We start from the raw sequence: 25,961 nt of genomic DNA, 5'->3' as shown, positions 1-25,961 counted from the left end.
GTGAGTGTGTGTGTGTGTGTGTGTGTGTGTGTGTGTGTGTGGGCGCGCGGGACTGGAGATAGTGTGGGTTTAGTGTGCATTAAGTGCACTGCACTTTGTCATTTTTAAGACATGGGACAGTCTTGCTGCTAATGGACCGTCTTCATGACAACTGTCAATCACTCTCTCTCTCTCTCTCTCTCACTCTCTCTCTCTCTCTCTCTCTCTCTCTCTCTGGTTTCAGGATCAAAGTGTGGGATCTGAACCAGAAAAGCGTCATCAGCTCGTATACTGGTGAGCAAACAGGAAGTGATGTCACTTAACATAATGCTTTTATTATAGTTACATTAGGCTATTAAATAGTAACAATAGTGTATTAGTAATATGTTAAAAATATAATAATAAATATCTAAATCTAAATCTGAAAGACTAATGGTCTGGCATCGACTAATGAAGATCGGCCAGCTCGAGGGGCGGCACCAAGCATGCATTTGAAAATCTCACTGCACGCAACTGGATAACACTACGACCAATCACAGCAATAAACCCCATACGCTTAGCTTCCAGCGGAGCTAACTGGTAGATTAGACTCTTGCCGTATCCGGTCGGCAAAACAGCAAAAACGTCCTTCTTGCAAAGGAAGGATTCGAGCGGCGTCTTCTGTTCCTGTTTTAGATAAAAAGCCAAGTCTAACTCACTCATTGTAGCGGCCAAAGCCGTTTCAAACAACTGGTATTCATCCAGAGCCATCTTGCAATGTTTACTCATGACTTCGACGTCACAGCTCTGTCATCATCTTTAGCTCCGCCTCTATCAGATAATCTGCTGTGATTGGTGCAGTTCAGATCGAGGGACATATTTAATGAGCATCATTACTGGACCCCAGAGTAACTCGCTGAGCAAATTCAACTTGTGCTCCCGTGAGAACTCTGGATTACCACGGTATATTTATATACTGTATTAATGAAAAATGTGCAAGATTATTTGTCTTTATTTAAACTATATATAAAGATGTTTAGTTATTACTGAAAGTGAAAGTCTGTGTGTGTGTGTGTGTGTGTGTGTGTCAGCTCACTCTCTGCCGGTCAGCTGTGTGTCGTGCTCTCCAGCGGACGAGTCTCTCTTCCTGTCGTGTGCTCAGGTCAGTGTCCACACACACACACACACACACACACACACACACACACACACACACACACTCACACTCTCTGAGTGTGTAACTGTCTCACACTCTCCTGCAGGACGGACGACTGCTGTTGTGGGACCGACGGAAAGACAAACCCGCCTCTCGCCTGGGTAAACACACACACACACACACACACACACACACACACACCCCCATACACACCTTAAAAAACACACAATCTCTCACACACACATATTACACCTAAACACACACTCACCTGTAAACACACAATCTCTCACACACACACACACATACATAGACTTGAACACACACACACAAACAGCTGAACACACTCACGTGCAGACTCACACACACAGCTGAACGCACTCACACACACCTGAACACACACACACCTGAACACACAATCTCTCTCACACACACCTGAACACACAATCTCTCTCACACACACACATACACTTAAAACACACACTCCTGAAAAAAACACAATCTCTCACACACACACACACTCCTGAAAAAACACAATCTCTCACACACACACACATACATACACTTAACACACAAACAGCTGAACTCACACACACAGCTGAACGCACTCACACACACCTGAACACACACACACACACACCTGAACACACACTTGGACACACACAATCTCACACACACACAGACCTGAACACACACATAACACACACACACACAACCACAATGATTATAAAAGATTGATTCATCCGAGCGTGTATCACTTCCTGTCAGGAGTGTGTAACTTCCTGTGTGTGTTGTAGATGTGGTGTCTCCGAGCTGCAGTCCCACCGCCGTCTCCTGGCATCCGCATCAGAGCAGCAGCATCGCATACGGTACGCTTCACTTCCCAGCATGCACTGCGATGACCCATGATCTCCCAGCATGCCCTGCTGTGTCCCATGATGCCGTGCGGCTGACTGATGTGTGTGTTCTCAGGTGACGAGCTGGGCCGTGTGACTCTGAGAGATCTGCAGTCGTCAGACGGTGTACGGACGACACACACACACACTCGCAGGGTCTCGGCACTGAGCTTCTCCTCGGACAGGTGCGTCACACACACACACACTCTCTCTCTCTCTCCAACACGGAAGCAGTGCTGGGTATCGGTTGAGTTTAACAATTCCCATTCCAATAATGAGAAAAACCTTAGATTTCATTCACATTTAGTGTTATTGTAAAACATGTAACTGTGTCTGAGTATCATGAACAGAAATCATCAGGATAAAGAACACTTACACAAGCGTTTGCCTGAGGTTTAAAAACACCATAGAAGAACAACTAGCAGAACTAATATACACTTCAGCATTATTGAAGACAATAAACACTCAGTGATTAAAAAAGAACAAATAAAAATGAACAAATCGCAACAAATAGACACAACTGAACAAAGATACGATTGAAATCAACAGAGTTTTAAGATTTTCAGGTTCAGAAACTGGAATCAAATGTAAAATAACACTGTACTTTATAAATAAAATATACATTACAAATATAGTTACAAAAGTTATTCAGTGAAGAACGAGTGAATTTAGGGACGGCATGAATATTAGGCTGCTGTCACTTTAAGAGCTGCCCAATATATTTAAACACACTGAAAACAGAGTCTAGCGCTTGAAAAGTATTGAAACGCTCACAAAGGAATCGAAATTTTAATTTTATAACAAGTATCCGATTCCTGACCTCAATCCCATAAACCCCCATGTTAATATGCCCCACTTTACAGCAGAAACACATGTTTACAGTCTGGAGCTAAAAGTGGCTTTGGTCTATAAAGCTGATGTTCATGACGACTGTGAGGGGGGGGATATTTATAACTCATCCATTTAAATTATATTAAGCCTTAAAGTTCTGCATAATTAAGGGCGTGGCCACTTGAGTGACAGGTGGATTGCGGCTGATGTCACTACTAGTCGTTTGTCTGCTAGCGGTAGCGTCACGTCACCTCAGCTAATCCGCCTCGCCGCACATTTTCGTTTATCTCGGAGTGACGCTGCCAAGATGGCGACGGCTGGCTCCGCCCACTTTGGGCTTCAGAAACGCTAGGGGTGACGTCACACAGTCTGTGGTCACGCTTCAGCACTGCCGTGAGATCAACATTACAGCATCACACTGATGATTATTATGGGCTGTGTTTGCAGTGCTCCTCTCCTGGCCTCTGTCAGTGATGATTGCTCCGTTGCCGTGGTTACTGCAGAGCTCAGAGAAATGTGAGTATTGACACACCTCTCTCCTCATTGGCTGTCCTGGATTGTCCAATGAGAGGACAGGGAATACACACACCTCGAAAGTACATGAAACTGACATTCCAAGTAACTTTTGTACTTTAAATAGATATACATATTTGGCTTTGAAACATTGACTAACTTTTTTTTGTTGTGGCTTATTGTGGTGTCATGTGATGCATGTTTTTTTGCAAATGATGTAGAGCACTTTGGTCAACATGTGGTGTTTTAACTGGGCTGTAACTACAAATTAACATGTACATATTAATATAAATTGATATTATCACATTACTTAAATATTATTATATACAATATATAAATACATGTATATTACATATTAAATATAAAAACATATGTTTTATATATATATATTGGTTGAATGTAGTAAGAAAATAATATACAATTAAAATTTACATATTTTAGTATTTGTACTTTGGTTTTAATCATTGTTTGTGTGTGTGTATATATATATATACTCAGATAATAATAAAAAATTACATGTATTAATATAAATTTATATTCATTATATTACTTAAATATTATATATACATAAAATATATATATATATATATATACATACATACAGTACAGGTCAAAAGTTTGGAAACATTACGATTTTTTTATATTTTTGAAAGAAGTCTCTAATGCTTATCAAGGCTGCGTTTATTTGATCAAACATACAGAAAAAAAAAACGTAATATTGTGAAATATTATTACAACTTAAAATAATAGTTTTCTATTTGAATATACTTTAAAAAATAATTTATTCCTGTGATCAAAGCTGAATTTTCAGCATCATTACTCCAGTCTTCAGTGTCACATGATCCCTCAGAAATCACTCTAATATTCTGATTTATTATGAGTGTTGGAAACAGTTCTGCTGCCTAATATATTTGATGAATAAAAGGTTAAAAAGAACTGCATTTATTCAAAATAAAAAAATATTTTCTAATAATGTAAATCTTCTTTACTATCACTTTTGATCAATTTAACACATCCTTGCTGAATAAAAGTATTGATTTATTTCAAAAAAAGAAAGAAAAAAAATGACTGGCCAGTAGTGTATATTGTTGTTACAAAAGATTTCTATTTTAAAAAAATTTGCTTTTTTTATTTATTATTATTTTTATATATTTTTTTACTTTTTATTCATCAAAGTATCCTAAAAAAGCATCACAGGTTCTGAAAAAATATTAAGCAGCAGAACTGTTTCCAACTTTGATAATGAATCATCATATTAGAATGATTTCTAATAAGTAATGATCCTGAAAATTCAGCTTTGCATCACAAAAATAAATGATAATTTAAGGTATAATAAATTGAAAACCAATTATTTTAAATTGTAATAATATATCACAATATTACATTTTTTCCTGTATTTTTGATCAAATAAATGCAGGCTTGATGAGCAGAAGAAACTTCTGTCAAAAACATTAGAAGTAGTAACGTTTCCAAACTTTTGACCTGTACTGTGTGTGTGTGTGTGTGTGTGTGTGAGTGTGTATGTATGTATATATATATAAAATGAAATATTGATTGAATGTAGTAAGAAAATAAACAATATAAAATTATTTAAATTTACATTTTTATATATATATATATATATATAAATGTATAGTAAATGTAATATTATTGATTAAATGTAGTTTCAACAATTCAAATTCATATTCATATACTTCTAGGTATTTCCAAGAATATCATTGTTCACATGATCTCCATGTTATGAATCTAAACATTATCATGGACACTCATATAGAACCGTGGCACTTTCAGCGTTGTCCACCGAGAAGTGTGTTTATGGTGTGTGTTCAGTTTCAGGGACCGGCGGCACCAGGACTTCGTGCGCGGTGTGTGTTGGGTCCCGGGCGGCTCGGGTGTGTTGACCAGCGTGGGCTGGGACCATCAGGTGCTGCACCACAGCGTGAGCCCGCACACACCTGCGCCCTAGAGCATCATGGGAAACCACACGCCCACCTTCATTCTGTCTCCATCAAATACACTCATCTGTGACCATTCATGAGTTTCAACAGTGTGTACGCACAAAAAACGTGTATTTTATTAACAGAAATGGGCATTTATGCTGATTGTTGTGATTATGCTGTTTTCATCTCATATTTGAGCAAACAAACATTTCATTCCTTCAGATCTGAGCAAAAAATAATGTCACTGTTCAATAAAAAGTTTCTGTCATCTGTCTATTTTTGCTCTCGCATGTTTTTTATTCCAGGATATTGCGGTTATATTGTTCCCTTCAGGCGTAACAAATTGTTAAATGTACAAAATGACAATATCACAATAAAGTCGTAGAAATAATTCCATAGATTAATAAAGCACGATTATTGACCTATTGACATTTATCACACGATTTAAACCTTTAAAGAAGTGTGATTTCCCAAAAAAATTTCATATTTACACACAAGCTTATTTTCATCCAGTATATTCAAACAAAAGCGAAGTTTGCTTCATTTTGTCTTTGATTCTTGCTTCAGATTCAAAATAATAACCATGAAAAGCAGCAAAAACATGTTTCTTCGTTGAGAAAAGCCATCTGTATCTATAGCATTTACATCTACATTTTAAGGCTTATTTTATACTTTAGTTCATAAAATACATAGTTTTGACCTGGAAAAAAATAAATCCAGCACCACTGGAAGAAGCTCTCAGATCGAGAGCTATAGAGACATTTTGTACTTTTAGCATGAAAAGAAACGTCCAATGAACCTGACAAAAACAACTGATGATCAGGAATGGATTAAACAAATGATTTGAGTGAATTAAATTAAAAGTTATGACATTAAAATGTCAAATATTGTGAGTTTGTGTTGTTCATTTACAGGCAGTTTCTCCATTCGAGTGATTTTAGCAGCTCTAGGAAGTCCCGTAGTCGAAACCGTAGACAGTTACAGTAATACTTCAGCAACAGCAGTAATAAAGCTTCAGACGGGGTGCAAATGGTCTGTCAGGTAGGTGTTTTAGCGTATGTACAGGTAAGGCACGTCTCTGGATAACTCTAGTTGAGAAAGTTCTCGGGATCAGGGCGAACCGTCTTTGATCACGGGTGTGATGGGCTGTTTGGTTCCTGGTCTCACGGTGAATGTCATTCCATACGGCTGTTTGCTTGACGGTCCGTTACTGAAGGACAAAGAAAAAGTGCTGTTATTCTTCAGTTGACATCTCATGAAAACACTTATAATAGTATTGACAGCATTAAATAGGACTAAAGTCTGTTTTCAGGCTCTACTAGAGCAGGTTTTCCTGCTTGAATGTTGATTATTCTCCTCATATTCTCCATTGTTGCGGCTCCTCTTCCCAGTCTGTCAGTAACGCTCTGTTTACTTCCTGTCTCTATGAAGCCCCTCCTTCTGAAAAGCACACTGTGCTCTGATTGGTCAGTTGGAGCAGTGTGTTGTGATTGGTCGAGCGCTTCGAGTGTGTTTGGGAAATGCCCCGCCCCTTTCCATAACTGCCAGTTTAACACACTACTAACTAACTCAACCAGGCCCCGCCCCTTTATTCTGCGCATGAATTATTTAAATGAGGAATATTGTGACGTGTTCGTTCCCGGAAGAAACTCAAGACTACAGTGGAGGCGTTTCAGGAGTTCAGAAACACTGACACTGATATAGAGAAGAACTGGAGCTTCTTCATGATCAAACAGCAACATTACACACTAAAGAAAGATGAACATGGAGAAGACATGAACCTCAAGTAATTGCCCTTTGATTCCACTTTGACCAGTGATTTCTCAATATTACTAAAGATTTGTGGCCATCAGCTGGATTGAGTACAGCCAGTAAGTATGTGTGTTAAGCATAAAAAAACCACATAGATGTCATTGAAATAGCTGTTGAATGTTGTTGCTCTAGTATCAGAATATTTTAGGAGTCTATTTGTCTTCCAGGTGAAAACACATCAAATAAATATCTCAGCTATGTGCATGTGCTATCAGGGAGGAGTGAACTATGACGACTGAATCATTGTTCATGTTATTCCAAAGAAATGTGTTGCGTAATCTTTCCGTACATAATCTGGCAGAGATGTCCTATGGAAGCCTGTTTCCGGCTCAGAGTGAAAAAGGTAACTGACACTTTATTTCTTGTCAATGCAACTTAATTTCTCCCAATGGTGACTTTAATCCTCACATTGTGAGTTTATTATTTAAACCTTTATCTTGTATTACACTGCAGTGGAGACAGGCATCATTAACACCAGTCTCATTGAGACACCAATCCAGACATATTTCCCTCTTAAAGGGTCATGAAACCCCAAAACACACTGAGATGTGAACAGATATGTACAGGCTGCACATCATTAAAAGCACTCATAAATGATATAAATAAGTGGATATTGGTTATTTTTGCGTTTTTTCTGAGCAATTTCATTCTTCCGGGTTGAAAAGCAAAGTCGACGTCAGGGAATGTGAGGTAGAAGCGTGCTTTGGGAGCGTGTGATTGGCTGCAGGTACGATTCTACATCAGCTGACCCTAGAGCTAATCTCAGCATTTATTCATGAGAAAGAGCTCGTTCAGTCCAATCACTGCGCTGTATTACGCATGAGATTATTCTGATCTACAGAAGACAGTGATGCAAACCGACAATTTAGAGAACAACGGACAAAAAGTCTGTTGAATAAAATCCCTTTCAGTTAAACTGACGCGTCATTTGTTCAGAGACTGTTGTGCTCGTAAATGTAACGAAAATGTTATTATTAGACCTTTTAAATGTTTTCCCACCCTCTACACTCCCACTTTTCCACAGCTTTACACGGCCATTTTTTGAGACTTTTTCCAACTCTGAGGTGTGAACGACCAGGCAGTTTCATGACACTTTAAGGTCATGTTTCACTTGAAAAATATGTCATTACAGAAGTATAATGGGTTGCAACTTTGACTTCAGCTTGTTCAGTTTACCTGTTCTGGGATTTAGCTGAAGTGGCTAGAGCTTTTTTGGCGGCTTTGCTTTCCAGCTCCTTCAGGTCCAGTCCACGAGATTGCACTGGCAGGGTTGAACTTCGGGTTTTCGCAGGATAGGACGGGGCCTCGTCATCAGACAGCGGAGAGTTCCACTCATCTCCGTTAGACTCCACCTCCTTGGCAGCTGAGAACTTGGGGTCCATCTCCAGCATCTTCTTCTGCAAGATACTGAGAAGTGTTGCCTGGTTAGCGGCGACGGATTGAGGTCCCTGTGCAGGGGGTTGCGTGGCTTTAGTTTGAACTGGTTTGGATTGGAGCTGGAGGTTTGGTGGAGGGCCTGGGGCTTTAGGAGGGTATGTGGGAGGTTTAGGTTTGGGGGAAACACGGGGGCCATTGGTTACAGGAGGAGGTGTAGCAGGTGGGGAAGGTTTGGCAGGTGGAGTAGGAGGAGCAGAGTGACTTGGTAAGGTGCCATTGGGGATTTGAGTAGGTAAGAAGGGTTTAGAAGGTGTAGGAGGAGTTTTCACAGGGGCAGCAGGAGCGGGGTGACTTGGTGGGGGGCAGTTAAAGATCGGAGTAGGAGTAGAAGGTAAGGTTTTAGAAGGTTGAGAGACAGTTTTCACAGGGGCAGCAGGAGCGGGGTGACTAGGCGGGGGGCAGTTAAAGATCGGAGTAGGAGTAGAAGGTAAGGTTTTAGAAGGTTGAGAGACAGTTTTCACAGGGGCAGCAGGAGCGGGGTGACTTGGCGGGGGGCAGTTAAAGATCGGAGTAGGAGTAGAAGGTAAGGTTTTAGAAGGTTGAGAGACAGTTTTCACAGGGGCAACAGGAGCGGGGTGACTTGGCGGGGGGCAGTTAATGATCGGAGTAGGAGTAGAAGGTAAGGTTTTAGAAGGTTGAGAGGCAGTTTTCACAGGGGCAACAGGAGCGGGGTGACTAGGTGGGGGGCAGTTAAAGATCAGAGTAGGAGTAGAAGGTAAGGTTTTAGAAGGTTGAGAGACAGTTTTCACAGGGGCAGCAGGAGCGGGGTGACTAGGCGGAGGGCAGTTAATGATCGGAGTAGGTGTAGAAGGTAGGGTTTTAGAAGTTTGAGAGGCAGTTTTCACAGGGGCAGCAGGAGCGGGGTGACTTGGCGGGGGAACCGAAGGTTCATCCTCAGTGTCGGAGTTGGCAAATTCTGGAGGTGGCGGAATGAAGATCAAGTTTTCTCCGCTTTCCACATCTCTAACAAGAACACCCAGACCACCAACGGAGCTGTTCACTGGGCTGCTTTCTTGTGGAGTTGAGCTTAGCTCCGGCTTTGAGTGGGACACTTTTGTACCCTCTGCTTTGGTGAGTGGTTGCACGTTCGTGGTGGACTTTAATTGTGCATTGGGACTGTCTGGTGTTGGGTCTCGAGGAGTGACAGTGAAGGAGTTTGGTTTTTCAACACTAGGTTGGATCACAGAATTGCTTGGCTCTGTGGAGTTGCTGTTCTGTTGGGATAGAGCTGCTCTCTGCTTATCTCTTTCCTTTGCAGCCAATAGCAGGGCGAACGGTGAGGTGGATGTCTCTTTCTTCACTGTACCATCTACTCCTTGTGTGTTGAGCTGTCGGTAGTTGATGAGCGGGCTGTTCTTGCGAGCCCTGCCAGGGGACTCCATCACCTGCCTAACATCAGGTATTTTCTTCTCTATTTTGGGAGAGACTTTGATAGGTGTTGGAACCTCAGTGGGGATGTTTTGCACCATGACAGGCTCAGGATTGATTTTGACCTCGACCGTGGCTGGTTGGCTTGGGGCATGTGCCATGTCTGGCTGGTCATCCTGTAGCAGAGTGGCGGAGCTGTTCCGACGGGCTGGTTTAGTTGGCGGCACCACCGATTGGACTGGTTGGAGAGATCCACCATTTTTCCCACTATTCCCATTGACAACACCAACCGAGTTTCCAGAAGAATCTTCCAGCAGTAAAATGGACTGGACCTTTTCCTTGTCCGACTGTCCGCCAAGTAATGCGCTCTTCTCTATGTTGTAGAGTTTGGCTGTGTTCTGGGGGTTGAAGCTAGATGGTCTTGGGTTAGAAGCAACAGGTGGCACTGGCGTTTGAGACTGGATATCCAGATTAGGTATGGAGGACATTCGGACGGGTTTTAGAGGCGCCGCTTTCGGAGATTTAGCAAGAACAGGTGACGCTTTCCCACCAGGGGGTGGCGGTGGGGTGAATTTAGGGCATTCTGGGATATCTTGGAACTCCAGGCTGGAGAGGGAACCTCTGAAGCTGGATGATTCAGATGGAGGTTTTGGAGGAGCCATTGGAGGAGGTTTGAGGGAGGCCATGTCCAAATCTGAAGAGTACTCAGACCCGGTAATTGATGGAGGTTTTGGGGGCGCCATTGGAGGGGGTTGCAGACTTGCATGTTTTACAGAAGGGTCGATTTCACCAAAGAACTGTGGTGGGGGAGGGATGAAAGATGGAGGAGGCGGGGCTGAAGAGGGTGGAGGGGGTGGAGGGGCGGAGCTGGGTGGAGGAGGTACAAGTATTTCTCCCTCGATTATGTCGGGAACAGAAAGCATTCTTCCTTTCGGGAGATTTGTAGTACTTCCTACAAAAAGAAAAGTTCATTAGTTCATTCAAACACCTCAAGAATGTTGTGAAAATTCCCTGATAAAAACAAACAAACACTGTTATCCAAGTGGTCATCTATTCCTGATCATCATGTTTGTTGAGTTCTGTGTAGTGATCTCACCTGTACCGTTTATCTTGGGTTCATAGAAGGGTGGAAGAACCGGTACCTTGGGAGTTGGAACTGCAAAGCCTTGCACATTCTCAGAGGACTGGGATTTAAAGAAACAGAACAGTTATAAGGTAAGGGAGTCTACAGCAGTAACACACCTTTCATTGTAGGAGCCACTGAGTCACAGTTTGAACTTCCAGGCACTAAACCAACCAGTTTCCTATAAACTATTCAGAGAGCTTATGATACTGAAGGACATGGATCCTTTCTCTTGATTTGGCTCTTTCTTTCTCATGCATAAACATTTGAGAAACTGCAGAACCATCCCGAGAACCATCCCGATTTCATACTCGCACTCTGAGTGAGAGAATGCTCCAGATATGTTTCTGTAAATCAGGTGACAGATTCTTGGACACTCCTCACCAAAGTGATTTATTGCTATGAAAACATTATGGGAATGTTCTCGGGAACGTTCAGGTTGCTGAACTGAGAGCACTCAATGTGATTTCTGTATAAAATGAAACCTGGTCTGCATCCAAAAATGTAATTCAGAAATAGCTTGATAATCTTTCTTTATGGACATCATTCTCATTCTTGTCCTCTCAGTTCATTGACATGCAAAAAGGGACACACCCCTACAACGTGTGTGTTTGTTTCAGGTTTTGCAGTCTTTATGGGAGAATCACAAAAACAAAAAACCCAGATCAAACCAGAAGACTCTAAAATGACTAAGGCCTTAAATCAATCATTTAAAGCAACTTGCATGAAAAATGCAGGATGATGCATGACAGAACTTTAATTCTTAATATTTGAGATTTGTTCAGAAAGTATGAGCCATGATAAAAGTGGCAAAAGCTCCTAATTACTGAAGCTTGTGTGTGTGTGTGTGTGTGTGTGTGTGTGTGTACGTCTGCCAGATCTCTGCTGAACACAAACACAACGTGTATTCAAAACAGCACCTGCATCGGCACGGAGACAGGAGAGCGTCGGAACAGCTGAATCATCTGGATCCTGATCTAATACAGCGAGCTCGAGTCCCAACGCGCTCAGATGAGCAATTACTGACACGATCTGAGCGTGGTTACTGTGATTCGGTCATCATCACCAGGGTGATACAAACATGAAAAATGACAAAAAAATGACAAAAAAATGTGTTCGCTTTGTTCTGTCTGAGTGAAAGTGTGCTTATATGCTGAAGGGTGTGTTCGTCCTGAAGCTAAAGGTGTGTCTGTGTGTACAAGACGATTTCAGCACATTTCTATAAATTAAATAGCATTAAATGCAAACATATTGCATAGATGACAGCAGTGATGTACCAAAACACGTTCAGATTATGTCAGTAAGTGATATATACCCACAGTATATTTGATTACCATTTGCATATACCATAGATTTTGCATGGTGCTTAAAAAACAATTGAAAAAAATGCCACTACCATTGTACATTTATAAAAGCGTCATAATCCCATGATACCATGAAAATCCACGGTATGGCTATGGCACTATGTGCAAAAACACTGCATTACAGTGGTAAATGTCCAAAAAAAACATAGTACTATTAATAATGCTATTTTGCAAGTGACCCCAACACTACGAATTTGCTTACGGTTGATAATTTACAGAAGTGTACCATGGTTTTACCCTGTTTTTTGGACGTCCACCATAGTTTTACACTGTTTTTGAACACGCACAATCATTTTACCCTGTTTTTTTGGATATGCACCATGGTTTTAGTCTCTTTTTTCTACCTAGTACATTGGAGTCCATGGTATAACTCCATGTCAACAAAAAAACAAAACATGGTAATACTATTTTGTAAAAGATCCCAATTAAAAAATTTGTTTTAAAGGAAAAGTACTATGGTAGTGCTATGGTACAGAGATAATTTACAAAAGTCTAACATGGTTTTACCCTGTTTGTTGGACATGTGCTCTAGTAAAACATTATTGTATTGTATATGTACCAAGTAGCCCATGGTGTTACCATAGAACATATATAAAAAAGTAATACTATGGCACTTTTGGAGACCCTTGTTACGTTCCACCCAGTCTAGGGTAGGGGAAAGCAGCATTAAAGTAACTAAAAAAAAAAAATGAACAAAACAAATGGCTCCAAAAGTTACACCAAAACAACAGAAATGTGGTACAACAAATTTATTGAAGTAACACTATTTAGGGAGTATTAAGACTTCAGGAGTGGGAGAAAAGCCCAAAGAAAGTACATAAACAAAAATGCCTCTAACTATGGGGACAAACTCTACACTTACCTTATGTAAAACTATTAAATACTATTTTCTGTCTATTCACTGATGCTCAAATAAAATCTGTGTCCCTTAACTGCCAGGATAGAGAATGATCATGTGATCGGCGTGTTTTTGGGCCGTACCGTGAAGTGTTTGACGGTCGGACGCGAGCGCACTTTGGCGGTTCCAGACTCCGGGATAGCAGCCGAGTCATACACCAGCTCCACGTTATCTGAAAAACAAAGACGTGTTATTGACCTGGTTAACATGGTTTAACTAGAAGCATGCGTGGTTCAAAGCCACTGCTCGAGACCATGTGACCACCAAAACAGCAGAACAAGTAGTTCACGGGCATGGCGTCATGGCAGGTCAAAGGTTTCTTGAAAAGCCAACAATAACTTTTACTCTCATCATTGTTATAAATCAAAACAAACACTGGTACTATCACTTTCCTGTTTGAGGTTCTTACATAAAGTTATTGTGTTCATTTTAGGTCCCAAAAAGTAGCAGTTGTGGGTCAGTCGGCTCAGAGACCTTCGTGTTCCTGCAATGCGATCAGTATACAGTCTCTTGAACTATTTTCGGTTATCTGTGTTTGTTCCTTAACGACTTTAAAAGTGATAATGATGCAATTACCAGAGATCCAGCTGTCCTGACTGTCGTCAATCATTACAAACAGTTGGTGTGACCTGCATTATGACAGCAGACGTCTCTGTGTTTTTAATGTAGCTAATCTTGTTCTTTGAAACAAATATGTGCCGTGACAAATGAGCCGTTATATATAATCTATTAAAAATGCATGTATTAGTTTGTGCATTAAAATAAAAAGAAACTAAGGTGTGTTCCATATATTAGTTAAAAATAACAATATAGTAATACTATGGTACTTTGAAATATACCATTGGTACTCAAATTCATGTGCTACTATGGTTTTCACAAGATACTCCATAAACTACCAAATGACAATGGTACTACCATTTTTGTAAGTAAAAACATATTGCCATTGTACATATCCAAAAGTACTATATAGTACTATGGTATATAACATGGTAGTACTATGGTGACATGCTCAAATACAGGGTAGTACTATGGTATAACATGGTAATACTATGGCATATGACCAAAACAGGGTAGAACCGTGTATATGAGCAAAAACAAAGTAGTACTAAGGTGTATAACATGGTAGTACTATGGCATATGCCCAACAACAGGGTGGTACAGTGGTGTATCATGGTAGTACTATGGCATATGCCCAACAACAGGGTGGTACAGTGGTGTATCATGGTAGTACTATGGCATATGTCAAAAAAACAGTTTATTCAGTCAGTGTAATCGGACACGTCACAAACTTCCGAAAATAACCTGAATATTTGAATGTGGTTATTCTGTCAGTGTGTCTACAACTAACTTCGTTTTTTTTAAAAAACACAAACTAACCAAGAACTGTTTAAATTAAATGTTATTCGTGTCTTAAAGAAAGTGTTTTGTGATCGATCGCGCAGAAGCCTGACGTGCACGCGCGTGCGCGCGCTCCTTGACAGGTGCAAAGGTCGCGTGAAGAGCACTTTGAACTGATATCAGATCTATAATAACACTATAAATCTATATGAGTGTGAATATCTCTTACCCATCTCCTTGAACTCCACATTGGTGGCGAATAACGATTGATTCTTCCGGCCCAGGAAATTAAGCGATCCTTTCTTCATGACTGTATGACTGTGATTTGATCCGCAGTGATTCACATCAGCGTGATTTCATGATTTCATGATTTCAGTGTTTCAGCAGCAGCTGACTGTGAGTTTGAGACTGATAACTGATTCAGAAACACTGAAGAAGAGAAAATGGCCACGCACCTGAATCTGCCCGTGACCCCGCCCACTGAGACAGGTAAACACACACACACACACACACACACCTTAAAACTGCTGCTCGAACACACACCCTCAGTATTACTCAATATTATTTTCCATCGTTAAGATGAATGAAACTCAAATATTTGTTGTCATGGAGAGTCTCTTTCAGCCATCAAATGTTCTGTTTATGATCAGAGCTGTCGAATTGATGTCATACTCAGGCATACAAAGTCATAATTATGTAATTTCTTCTTTGAAAATATGACACAAAATTGTCATAATTACGAGAGATAAAAAGTTGAAATTATGAGATAAATTCGAAATTATCACATACTAAGTCATAATAGAAAAATCGAAATGGACTTTCCATGTCATAGTTGATAAAGTTGAAAATATGACAAATTTCATTTGATTTCATACGTCATAACTTTTATGTCATAATTAAGAGAAAATCGACATAAAAAGTTGAGAATATAACATAAAATGTCATAATCATGACATAAAAGTCATATTTATTGTATAATAAGTCATAAGTAGCCTATGACTATGATCATTTTGACTTTTTTGTCATAATTATGACCGTTTATGTTTTCGCAATGTCTCTTTATTGCTTATTTAAATATATGTAAAGCTTGTTATTTAAAGTTTATTCTATTTAAAGTTATGCTTTTATCCATGTAAAATATAAAAATATTATGATTTTGTAAATATGTAAATATTTTATAGTTTAAATTATTTTAAAGCATAATTTAGTGTGACATATGTTAAAAAAATATTATTATGTTAATAATACATATTATATAAAAAATATCTATATCAATATATAACAATTTTATGATCTATAAAAAGAATCTATATGATCTATGAAATGTAAAAATGATTACATTTTGCCCTTTGGTACTGCATGAATGATATATAATGCATATAAATATTGTTGAAAGGATCTGTGAATGCACTGATATGAGTGTTTGTGTTGTGACTGTGATCAGGTCAGTGTGTGATGGCCGGATCATCGCAGTTAAATAAGGGAATCGGTTTACGAGGGTCAAAGGTCACATCAGGACATGACCCGAGCGCAAGACGAAAGCGATGACAGTAGATCTTCTTCTTAAGCTGGAAGGACATGTTGCTGGTAAAGAGAGAATCTGACATGAATGAAGAATATTGTATAGATAGAGGAAACTGAATATCAATATTGACTTGTTTTGTGCTAATTGTGTCGGTCTAATAATAGAGGGATTACAGAGTCTGGGAATAGACAGAAGAGTCTGTTAAAAGCAGCTTAAGTCGGTCAGAATAACTTTACATGTGCTAAACCGCTGAATCAATCCGTGTCCAGTTAAGAGTGATGGGAAGGACTGACAGAGAGCAGGGCGTATCCCATAATTCCCAGTCAGCAACAGAATTCAAACGGGTCGGTCCTGTTCCGTGAGCGGTTGTCATGGTGATCTCAGTTCCGGGAATGTGGGGAATGTGAGAGTTCCTGTGTTTCCCAGGAGTGTTAGATGAGTTTCACTCGTGCTTCGCATGATTTATGATCGATGAAACCCTTCCCATGATGCATCACGGCTCAGAGGTGATTGACACGCCAGATAATGACAAACATAATCGCTATCTGGATGATGGATGGAAGGATAGATGGAAGGATAGATAGATAGATAAATGGACAGAATATATAATAGTTTTATACTGGTTTATTTATTTAAATCATGAGATCATGGACACACACACACACACACACACACACACACACACACCAGTCACTCTGATATTACTGTGCGTTTATAACCAGGTTTTGAAATGAACTGTGGTGGGAAACACTGTCAAATCACGAGCCACTGGCGCATTAGTTATTATGTTTACTCACTTTACTGGGGAAGTTCGTGTAAGACAAATCTGTGCAGATTTAGTGCAAATACTCGTAAATCATCATGATATATTAAATACAGCGTATTGCTCATAATCTGCTCATATCTGCTCACTTGAACACACACATCACTACACAACTAATAACAGCGCTTGTTCATTTGCACTGAAGCAATAGCGCAGATTAAACAGCATTTGGTGAACAGAAACACCGGCTCAGGCACCTTGGCCATGGCACAAGTCAGCAGCTTGTGGTCCACAAAAGCAGTGAAGTGTCGGCCTTCCAGCAGGGGGCGAAAGTGTCTGATGGCGAGGTAGAGAGCCAGCAGCTCCCGGTCGAGAGTGCTGTACTTCCGCTCACAGCTGACGGCTAAAGAACGCCAGCGGCTGCCAGGCCCCGCCTACCCACTGCTCGTAGACGGCACCGGCAGCGCAGTCCGAGGCGTCCGAGGCGATGGCGGCTGTAGGAGAAGGATGTGCCAGCATGGTGGCGTCCGCTAGGGCTGCCTTAAGGCCCTTTCACACTGGACGCGATTTTGACGCACAAATAATTCGCGCGATAGTTGTATTTTTTGATCAGCTGTTTGTGTAATGAGCGCTTCCACACCGAACGCGAATGTGCTGCGGCGAAAAACGACTTTTATTTTTTCCGCTTCGATGTCGATTTTTTTTAACTTTTGCGGCGACAGAAAAGGCTTCAACCAATCACAAACTACAAGGACAACGATTGTGTGGCGTAGCATTGCCAACCAACTCGGTTATCGCGACTGTGAGTGTGTTGTGTGATAGTTTTAGTCGTTGTATAGTCCTGTGCTGTGTAGGCTAGCAGGTTAAACTACATTTGGGATAGAAAGCTAACACTATTATCGTCAAAGACAGAGACCATGTTTACTTTAGACTATTTAGGGCTGCTTTTAGTATACTATACATTCTCTGTGTGATATCTACAGTTTCTAGTTGAGTGAAATTAACTTGTTACTTCGTGTGTTACATGTAATGTGTATTGACATTACAAACGCACTGTTTAGTTGAAGACGCAAAAAAAAACAGTGGAAAAGCCTCAGGGACACTAAAAGTGGACATTAGCACACTCCCCTTCAGACTCTCTGTTCTGTAAGATCGGGTGCACCCAAAACCTTCTTTTCTGTCTAAGCTCGTCTTCACTGGATGATGATGACGTGTCCATGTTTTCTCAGCTGTCGGCGTGAAAGTTTTGGAATGTTGAAGCTCTGAACGTCGCAAATTCGCGTTGCGGATAGATGTGAATGGTTTTGACGTGAACTATTCGCTTTTTCGTTATGCGTCCGGTGTGAAAGGGCCTTTAGTGGTAGCAAAAGCCTTGTCTCTGCTCTCAGTCCAGTCCACAGTGTGCTTGGGTTTACCTTTCAAGGCCGCATGAGCTGAGCAGCTCGAGGGATGAAGCGGTGGTAAGAATTCACCATGCCGAGGAACTCCTGCAGGGATTTGACAGTGAGCGGGCGTGGGAACTGTGTGACTGCCTCCACCTTTGATGGGAGAGGGACTGCCCTGTCCTTAGTGACTCTGTGCCCTAGGAAGTCAATGGTGGAGAGATCGAACTGGCACTTGGTTAAGCCGCTCAAAAAGGGTTCAGAGGTGCGCAGGTGCTGAGACTTGGACGTGCTCGATAGGATGTCATCCAAGCACACAAAAAGGAAAGGCAGGTCCAGCAAAACAGAGTCCATGAGGCGCTGAAAAGATTGGGCGGCGTTTTTAAGGGCGAACGGCATGTGGAGGAACTCAAACAGGCGTGATCACTGCCGTTTTGTGAATGTCCAGTGGGTGTCCTGTATGTTGGGGACTGGGTATCGGTCAGGTGCCGCTGCCTCATTAAGCCGCCGGTAGTCGCCTCACGGACGCCAGCCGCCGCCAGGTTCTGGGACGATGTGGAGGGGTGATGCCCACGGGCTGTCGGATCGGCGGACTATGCTAACTCAGCCTTTGCAACGGCAAGCTTGGTCGGGTCGAGGCGCCGAGCGCGGGAGTAGACGGGTGGAGCAGTAGTGGCGAGATGGTGCTCCACAGCAGGCTTCACGGCAGATGCAGAGAAAGTGGGCTGAGTGAGGGCTGGGAAACTGGCAAGTAGACGGTGGAAATCACCGGAAGCTGAGAGCATGCTAGGCAGTCGTATGGAGTCGGCCCCGCTGAGTGTGCACGTATAAGAACAAAACGTGACGGCGTCAATCAGACGGCAGTTCTTTACGTCCACATGCACACAAAAAATCAGCGCCGAGTAGGGGGACGGCAACCTTTGCTGTAACAAAGTCCGAATCACAATTCGACATACCTCGTTCCATATGTGCGGATGGGGCTTCCATAGGCGGGCCGTGGATGTCGGTCACCATGTGCAAACGGGATGCAGTCAGGACGCTCCCGTGTCGCACAGAAAACGGTGTCCGGAGGATGAGTGTGGAGTCGTCCCGCGTCACCGAAGCGATGTGCGCGGGGAAGAAGCGCGGCCGCACAATGTCCCTGACTCGCCAGGATCAGCCTCTTCAGCCAGTCTCCGACAGTCAGTGACTGTGGTGTTGGCTATTGCAGCTCTCACTTGGGATGGCAGCTGACGCAGGAAAAGCTGGATGAAAAGAAAATCGGGTCTGTGCTCACCCAAAAGATCCAGCGTACGGTCCAACGAGCTCGGACGGTTTGCTGGCACGCAGTCCTTGAAGTGAGAAAAGCCCGCTGGCTCTCTTAGCGTCCGACGGTCGTGTCGTGTCTCTGGATATGTCCAGCAGACTAATGTTATAACAGAGTTATATGTTGTCGGCAAGGGCGTAGATTTGGTTTGAACATTGGGGGGGTTGAAGTTTGGGTATGCCTCCTGATATTGTGATCATGGTATAAATATTGGGGGGGTTGTAATGCAAAGATTTAAATATTGGGGGGGTTATCTCCCCCCCAACCCCCCCACAAACTACACCCCTGGTTGTCGGAGTCACTAGTGTGGAAATTGCAGTCATTTGCAAGAGACAACTGAAGTTGAGCACACGAATGCGTGTCATTTATTTCAGAAGGTAAACACAGAGAACCAATGGCGCAGACAAGCGCCCCACGCCATCACGCATTCAGACCTGCAGAACCCTACAACCCCAACAAGTGGAGGGGAACTGGGAAAACCACTGGGAAACCACAATAACCTGCACTTGTTTATCACTATACCATCTCATTTCACTTCAGATGGATGATGGATGGATGGATGAATAGATAGATAGATAGATAGATAGATAGGTTTAGCTGTGTGCAGCTGACCATTCGCGCTAATTCAGGAGAGTGACGTCAGCGGTGATCCCGGGCCCCTCGCGCGCTCGCGCGGGGATTGGTCGAGACTCACTCACCCTGTCCCGCGCGCTGAGCTCGTCTCTCAGTCAGTGTGTGTTTGTTGTGTTGAGTGTGTGTGTGAGAGTGAGAGGGGAACCGAGGACCGAACGCGCGATCTCTCCCGGACCTCCTCCGGTACAGGCATCATGGGGAACGCGCCCGGTTCGTCTCTGGAGGATCTGAACGCGTGCGAGTCGCATCAGTGGTACCGAAAGTTCATGACCGAGTGTCCGTCCGGTCAGCTCACGTTCTACGAGTTCAAGAAGTTCTTCGGGCTGAAGAATCTGTCAGAGTCCTCAAACGAGTACGTCACGACCATGTTCAAGACCTTCGACGCGAACGATGTAAGAAACGCATTATTCACTGTTTTTTTATTTATTATTAATAATATAATTATGCATTTTGATATCGCCCTCATTAAAATGCTATTATAAATGTACTCTAGTATTTATATTTCCATCAAGTCATTCCATTTGTATCCTCGGTTAAAAATAATAATAATTGGATCATTTCTGGGATTCGGTGCCTTTTGTGTCTCCACCAGTAAAGATCGTGGTCTCACTGCCTTAAAATGTCGAACAATATCAATTTTAAACCTGTCTTAGGCATACATAACACCATTTGAACTCTAAGCATATTGAAGTTGATTAAAATTATTTTTATTATTATTATTATTATTATTATTATTATTTTACAGTATTTTGAACCACCATATAGGTCCTATCACAATTTTCCTCTTTTCCCAGGGCTCTGTATACCAATTTCATGATAAATACTGTATAATATAATATTATAGGTGTTTTTTGTTGTTGTTGGATATATATATTAGAAAAGATTCTTTCCAATATATTCAATTATTACTTTTACTTTTTTTTTTTTTTTTGCAATTATAATCCATGCACAAGCGGTGCAGTGGCTGATTTTAGCTCAGAATATCCACCCTGTTATATCTGATTGTGAAAGTAATTCATGTTTGTATTAAAAGTTCTTTTGCAATGTTTTACATTATTGTTTCCCATCTAAATCCAGTTCAAACTAAAGTAATGCTGTAACTGGTTATGTGAGCGATATAGGATGTTATTATTTTGTCCACTCTGTTATCACTTTTTCCATCCTGTTTAGCGTTTGTTTTTTTATTTTTTTTTATTTTTTTTTACAATAATTTCATAAAATCAGCAAAATACATAAAAATAATTCAGTGAAAATGAAAATTTACTGGAGTATTAATATCGCAGTACTTTAAAAAGTAAACAAAAACACCTTTTAGGCATTTGTATCTGAAAACAGTAACAGTAAAATTATGCGTTTGTGAGAAAGTAGGTTGAATTCTTGCACAATATTAATATTTTCTGATATTTTATTAACTGATATGCTTTTAAAGGTACTCAGAGCCAATAAACTACAACCATAAGTATTAGACACAGTTGTTCATTTGTCTCTATAACGGTGGACATTTGTGATCCTCCATTTCACTTATTTTGCTTAATAAATGGTGAAATTTATTTACCTGAGCTTGACCAAACAAAATTGATTTTCTACATGATTTTATGATGGCAAAAAGACACAGAATACCAGGAACGACCCAATTATCATTAATGACATGACAATAATAATATTTGGTTATTCAGATATTTAAATCGTTTTGTTTTCAATAAAGTAATGAATTATTTAATATTTATAGCAGGAGTTTCAGGTAATTGTAAGTGTAAAGTCAGCATAAGTGCTGATATAATGAGGGTTAAATGAGGTGCGTTTCCTCACGTCCCTTCAGCTGAGGATTGTGGGTAATGAGATATATACGTTAATACAGTAAAGTCAGATAACAGCAGTACTGCACAGGTCAGAGATCCTCACTGAATCCCATCAGAGCCGCTAATCTGGTTAACTGAGGGGTTCGTGTCCTCAGAACCAGGCTTTATTTCTGAACACGGCTTTCATTTGTCACCAGAAAAAGTATGTGATATTCAATATATTTCATTCTATGTTAAAATGCACTGTATGAACATAAATAAAATGATAGAATTATAATTTATAAATTAATATAAATTTAAAAATCATACGTTGGTATATGATGAACATTACTAGCAAGTCAGAATAATTACAAGGGGGCAGAGTTTAGTTTGAGAAGGGGCGGAGTTTAGTTTGAGAAGGGGCGGAGTTTAGTTTGAGAAGGGGCGGGACATCAACAGATTCTGTTTTAATAATCGTTCTATTTCCATGAGAAAAGGAAAGTCCACACTATGAATATAACGACGACGACACTGATGAACGATATCGCTGGAATCACATTCAGAATGATTTTTTTCCAGCTGACAGCCAATCAGAATCCATCCTGCTTTAAAGTGACGGCAAAACTGTTGTGTGTTTATAATAGAACGCTTGTGTGGAGGTAAATATAGTTATCGTTCTAGTTGGTGTAAACGAGCCGTAATCATGTTTAACAACATTGAACTCAAAGCTTTCTAATCTCTGCTGCTCTATTTCTGTGAGCTGGATCTGTGTGGATCAGCTTCATGGAGACTAAAATAAACAAACTAAAATAAACTAATAATATTATGCAATATCAGGTGAGCACATGCCACTATATTGCCAAAAGTACTGGGTCACCCAGTCACCCCTCCAAATCATTGAATTCAGGTGTTCCAGTCACTTCCATGGTCACAGTTGCATAAAATCAAGCACAACGGATAGATAGATAGTATAATAGTTTGATGTGTGTGTGTGTGTGTGTGTGTGTGTGTGTGGTCAGGACGGCTGTATAGACTTCATGGAGTACGTGGCTGCTCTGAGTCTGGTCCTGAAGGGAGGCGTTCAGCAGAAGTTACGCTGGTACTTCAAACTCTACGACATGGACGGCAGCGGATGCATCGAGCGAGACGAGCTGCTGCTGATCTTCAAGGTTTGAGGACGTGATTCTCTTCAGTGAACCAGATTAAACCAGTAACACCCTCCATCTGTGCTGAACATCATCTTATGATGACTCTGAGTCTGTGTAAGAGGATCCTCAGGACTCACTGAACTCACTTTCATCTGCTGTTGTGTTTCCTCTTCAGGCCATTCGAGCCATTAGTGGAATAGAGCAGGAGGTTTCAGCAGAAGAGTTCACTGACATGGTGTTCGACAAGATTGATCTGAATGGAGATGGTAATCTATCTATCTATCTATCTATCTATCTATCTATCTATCCATCTATCTATCTCATGCTGTAGAGTCACAGTGCTGCTGTAATCAATAGGGTAACCCTAACTCAGAGATTAGGCTCTTAATGAGTTCAGTGATTCAGATCAAATGATTATTATGTGAAAGCATAACCAACACCGCCTTATCATCTTTTCTCTTCGTTCATCTTGCTATTACAACTCAGTTCCAGCAGCCAAACAAAATGTAATGTTAATAATTTAAGGGTAAAGAGCCCAACTAAAGCAAACACTGATCATCATAATGGTGACTTTACCATTGTGATTTTTCTCCTTTGGTGATTCAGCTTGTTAACATCAGGTGTCTTCAATAACGCTCAATCATCACTCAATTAATCACTTAATTATCTCATTAACTTTAACACTGCTTCAGTGTTTCATTAACACTCTTATTTGAAACACTTTTAACACTCTTGAGTGTGGTCTCAGATAAACTCCCAGAAGAGTTCATTTATCACTGGAGTTTTGCTATGCGTCTGTCTTTCTGAATTAATATGCTAATTAATATGCTAATGCTACAGTTTAAATCTGTAACTGTGTGTGTTTAGGTGTTCTGTCTCTGGAGGAGTTCATGGAGGGAATCCAGGCGGACGAGGAGCTCTTGAAGATGTTGACCCAGTCTTTAGATCTGTCTCATATCGTCAATAAGATCTACAGCGAGATCAACTCTGAGCAGAAGGTCACCTGACCCAGACCAGCCCGAGATCATGATGAAGATGATGATGATGAAGATGATGACGGTAGCGCTGGCTCTGGTTCTGTGAGCGGCGTCTGGACTCCACTGTTGAGTGAAGAGGTTTAAACCCTCGACACATCAGATATTAACAGGATTAACTGTGTCGGACTGAACTTTAAGAGCCAACAGCTGATTATTCTCCTGTAATCTCACAGAATTACGTTAGTGACTATGGGCCCTATCTTGCACCCAGCGCAATTGACTTTGTACACCGATGCATGTGTCATTCCTATTTTGCACCCACGCACAGCGGACTTTTCCCTCCACAGACGCACGTCGGTAAATTAGGAAATGAACTTGCGCTCCTGGGGGTGGATCAGCGAAAAGAGGAGGCGTGTTCCGGCGCAAACGTTCCCTGGTGCTATTTTGCAGTTTCAGAAAACAATTCTGGCACAGACCAGGAGAAACCTAGTCTAAAGCCAGTGGCGCGTTGCGCATGTTATTTAGATGCTATTTTAAGGGCGCATGCTTGGCCATAATGTAGCCTGTGCACAACGCACATACACTTTGCTTCTCTCATCTACACACAGACGCAGCAGTTCTCATTTTTAGAAAACCATACATTATTACAAGGAAAAATATTAACACACGAGGGAAATCACTGTGGTGTCCATGAAGATGTGAAAAATAGGCATAAATCTAGCTTAGCTAGACAGGGAGTGAGGTGCGAAAGAGAGAGGCTGGATGGGATCGGGAAAGGTCCACGGGCCGCGACTTGAACTCGGGACGCCTGAAGCACAGCGTCGCTACATGTCGGTGCACTTGCCCATGAGGCTATCGGTGCCGACGAATAACATTTATTTTTATGTGAAAAAAAACTTGCAGTATTATATTTTGTAGGACACATTTATAATGTTATTACACTTGGATTCCCTTTTCAAAATAACAGCCTGAAACGTGTTCATTGTATGCAGAATAATAACTATAAACAGCCTAAAAATATGTGGCATGATATATTGTATTGACCAGGGGCGGGTCTAAGGTCATTTAGCCCAAACTAAAATTGGGTATTTTTATTTAAAGGAATTAATTAATTATAAAAGCGATGTAAGGGAACAAAGAAAAAGAAAGGCTTATTGTATTAGTGAAATAATTTAAAGTATTTGCAAATAATATTTTATTTTTAAGTATGCATACGTTCTCTCTACATGAAATGATAGCATATTTTCAATTCAAAAAGGCAAAATTGTATTAAAAAAAAAAAAGTTGAGTAATTTGCGTCACCGGATAATGTCGGGAGTTGAACATTTCTATTGTAAAACAGTCAAATATTAAATGTGTATAAATGTGTTTACTTACATTTTACCAGGCATTCGTTCACTGTTAACACCCTTCAGTGAACGGTCAGCCCCGCCTTCTTTAATCACTCTGACATTGATGAGCGAGACCGCTGAACTTTTAGTCGTCCTAACAACAAACCGACATAATGTCTTCAGCACAGCGACTCATTTAAACGCCTCTGATTGGCCGATGCGTTCAACAGACATGTCTGTGAAAAATATAAATAAAACTGTAATAGGCTATGCACTTTTCATGATTAGGTAATCGCGGCTGCTGTAATCTTATTCACATTTGTTTTCTCAGATTAATCGTTTTGCTCTATGAGAAAGACAAGGTAACAAAATATTCGTGGCTTTACTAAAAACATAGTAAAGCCCTTAGCCTAGCCCTAGCGCCGCCCCTGGTATTGACAATCAATGCAATTTTGTATTTATGTCCCAAATATTTGTAATAAAATCT

The 25,961-nt window shown here is 41.0% G+C and overlaps 3 protein-coding genes across 3 annotated transcripts in view; 2 read left to right on the top strand and 1 right to left on the bottom strand.

Moving 5' to 3' along the window:
* wdr77 (WD repeat domain 77) overlaps positions 1-5,565 on the top strand; it is a 9,874-nt gene extending 4,309 nt beyond the window's left edge. The window contains exons 4-10 of the mRNA XM_084118118.1: positions 224-273; positions 1,050-1,120; positions 1,221-1,275; positions 1,909-1,980; positions 2,084-2,192; positions 3,286-3,354; positions 5,182-5,565. Of these exons, the coding sequence (XP_083974244.1) occupies positions 224-273; positions 1,050-1,120; positions 1,221-1,275; positions 1,909-1,980; positions 2,084-2,192; positions 3,286-3,354; positions 5,182-5,317 (562 nt within the window). The 3' untranslated portion in view covers positions 5,318-5,565. The remainder of the gene's footprint in view (positions 1-223; positions 274-1,049; positions 1,121-1,220; positions 1,276-1,908; positions 1,981-2,083; positions 2,193-3,285; positions 3,355-5,181) is intronic.
* On the bottom strand, positions 5,406-15,128 carry LOC311085588 (uncharacterized protein). Its single transcript, XM_084118117.1, has 5 exons — positions 14,861-15,128; positions 13,377-13,465; positions 11,005-11,092; positions 8,280-10,860; positions 5,406-6,501 (listed from the first exon to the last, which is right to left on the bottom strand). The coding sequence occupies exons 1-5, from the start codon at positions 14,937-14,939 to the stop codon at positions 6,402-6,404; spliced, it is 2,937 nt and encodes a 978-aa protein (XP_083974243.1). The 5' UTR covers positions 14,940-15,128; the 3' UTR covers positions 5,406-6,401.
* Positions 15,129-20,287: 5,159 nt separating this feature from the next.
* LOC311084725 (guanylyl cyclase-activating protein 1-like) lies at positions 20,288-25,414 on the top strand. Its single transcript, XM_084116951.1, has 4 exons — positions 20,288-20,632; positions 23,038-23,187; positions 23,342-23,432; positions 24,034-25,414. The coding sequence occupies exons 1-4, from the start codon at positions 20,435-20,437 to the stop codon at positions 24,171-24,173; spliced, it is 579 nt and encodes a 192-aa protein (XP_083973077.1). The 5' UTR covers positions 20,288-20,434; the 3' UTR covers positions 24,174-25,414.
* Positions 25,415-25,961: the final 547 nt, after the last annotated feature.

Source organism: Abramis brama (genome assembly GCF_963993115.1).
Source record: "Abramis brama genome assembly, chromosome: 6".
Lineage (NCBI taxonomy): Eukaryota > Metazoa > Chordata > Actinopteri > Cypriniformes > Leuciscidae > Abramis > Abramis brama.
The sequence above is the reverse complement of the archived record's forward strand: the minus strand, read 5'-3'. Positions and strand labels throughout refer to the sequence as shown.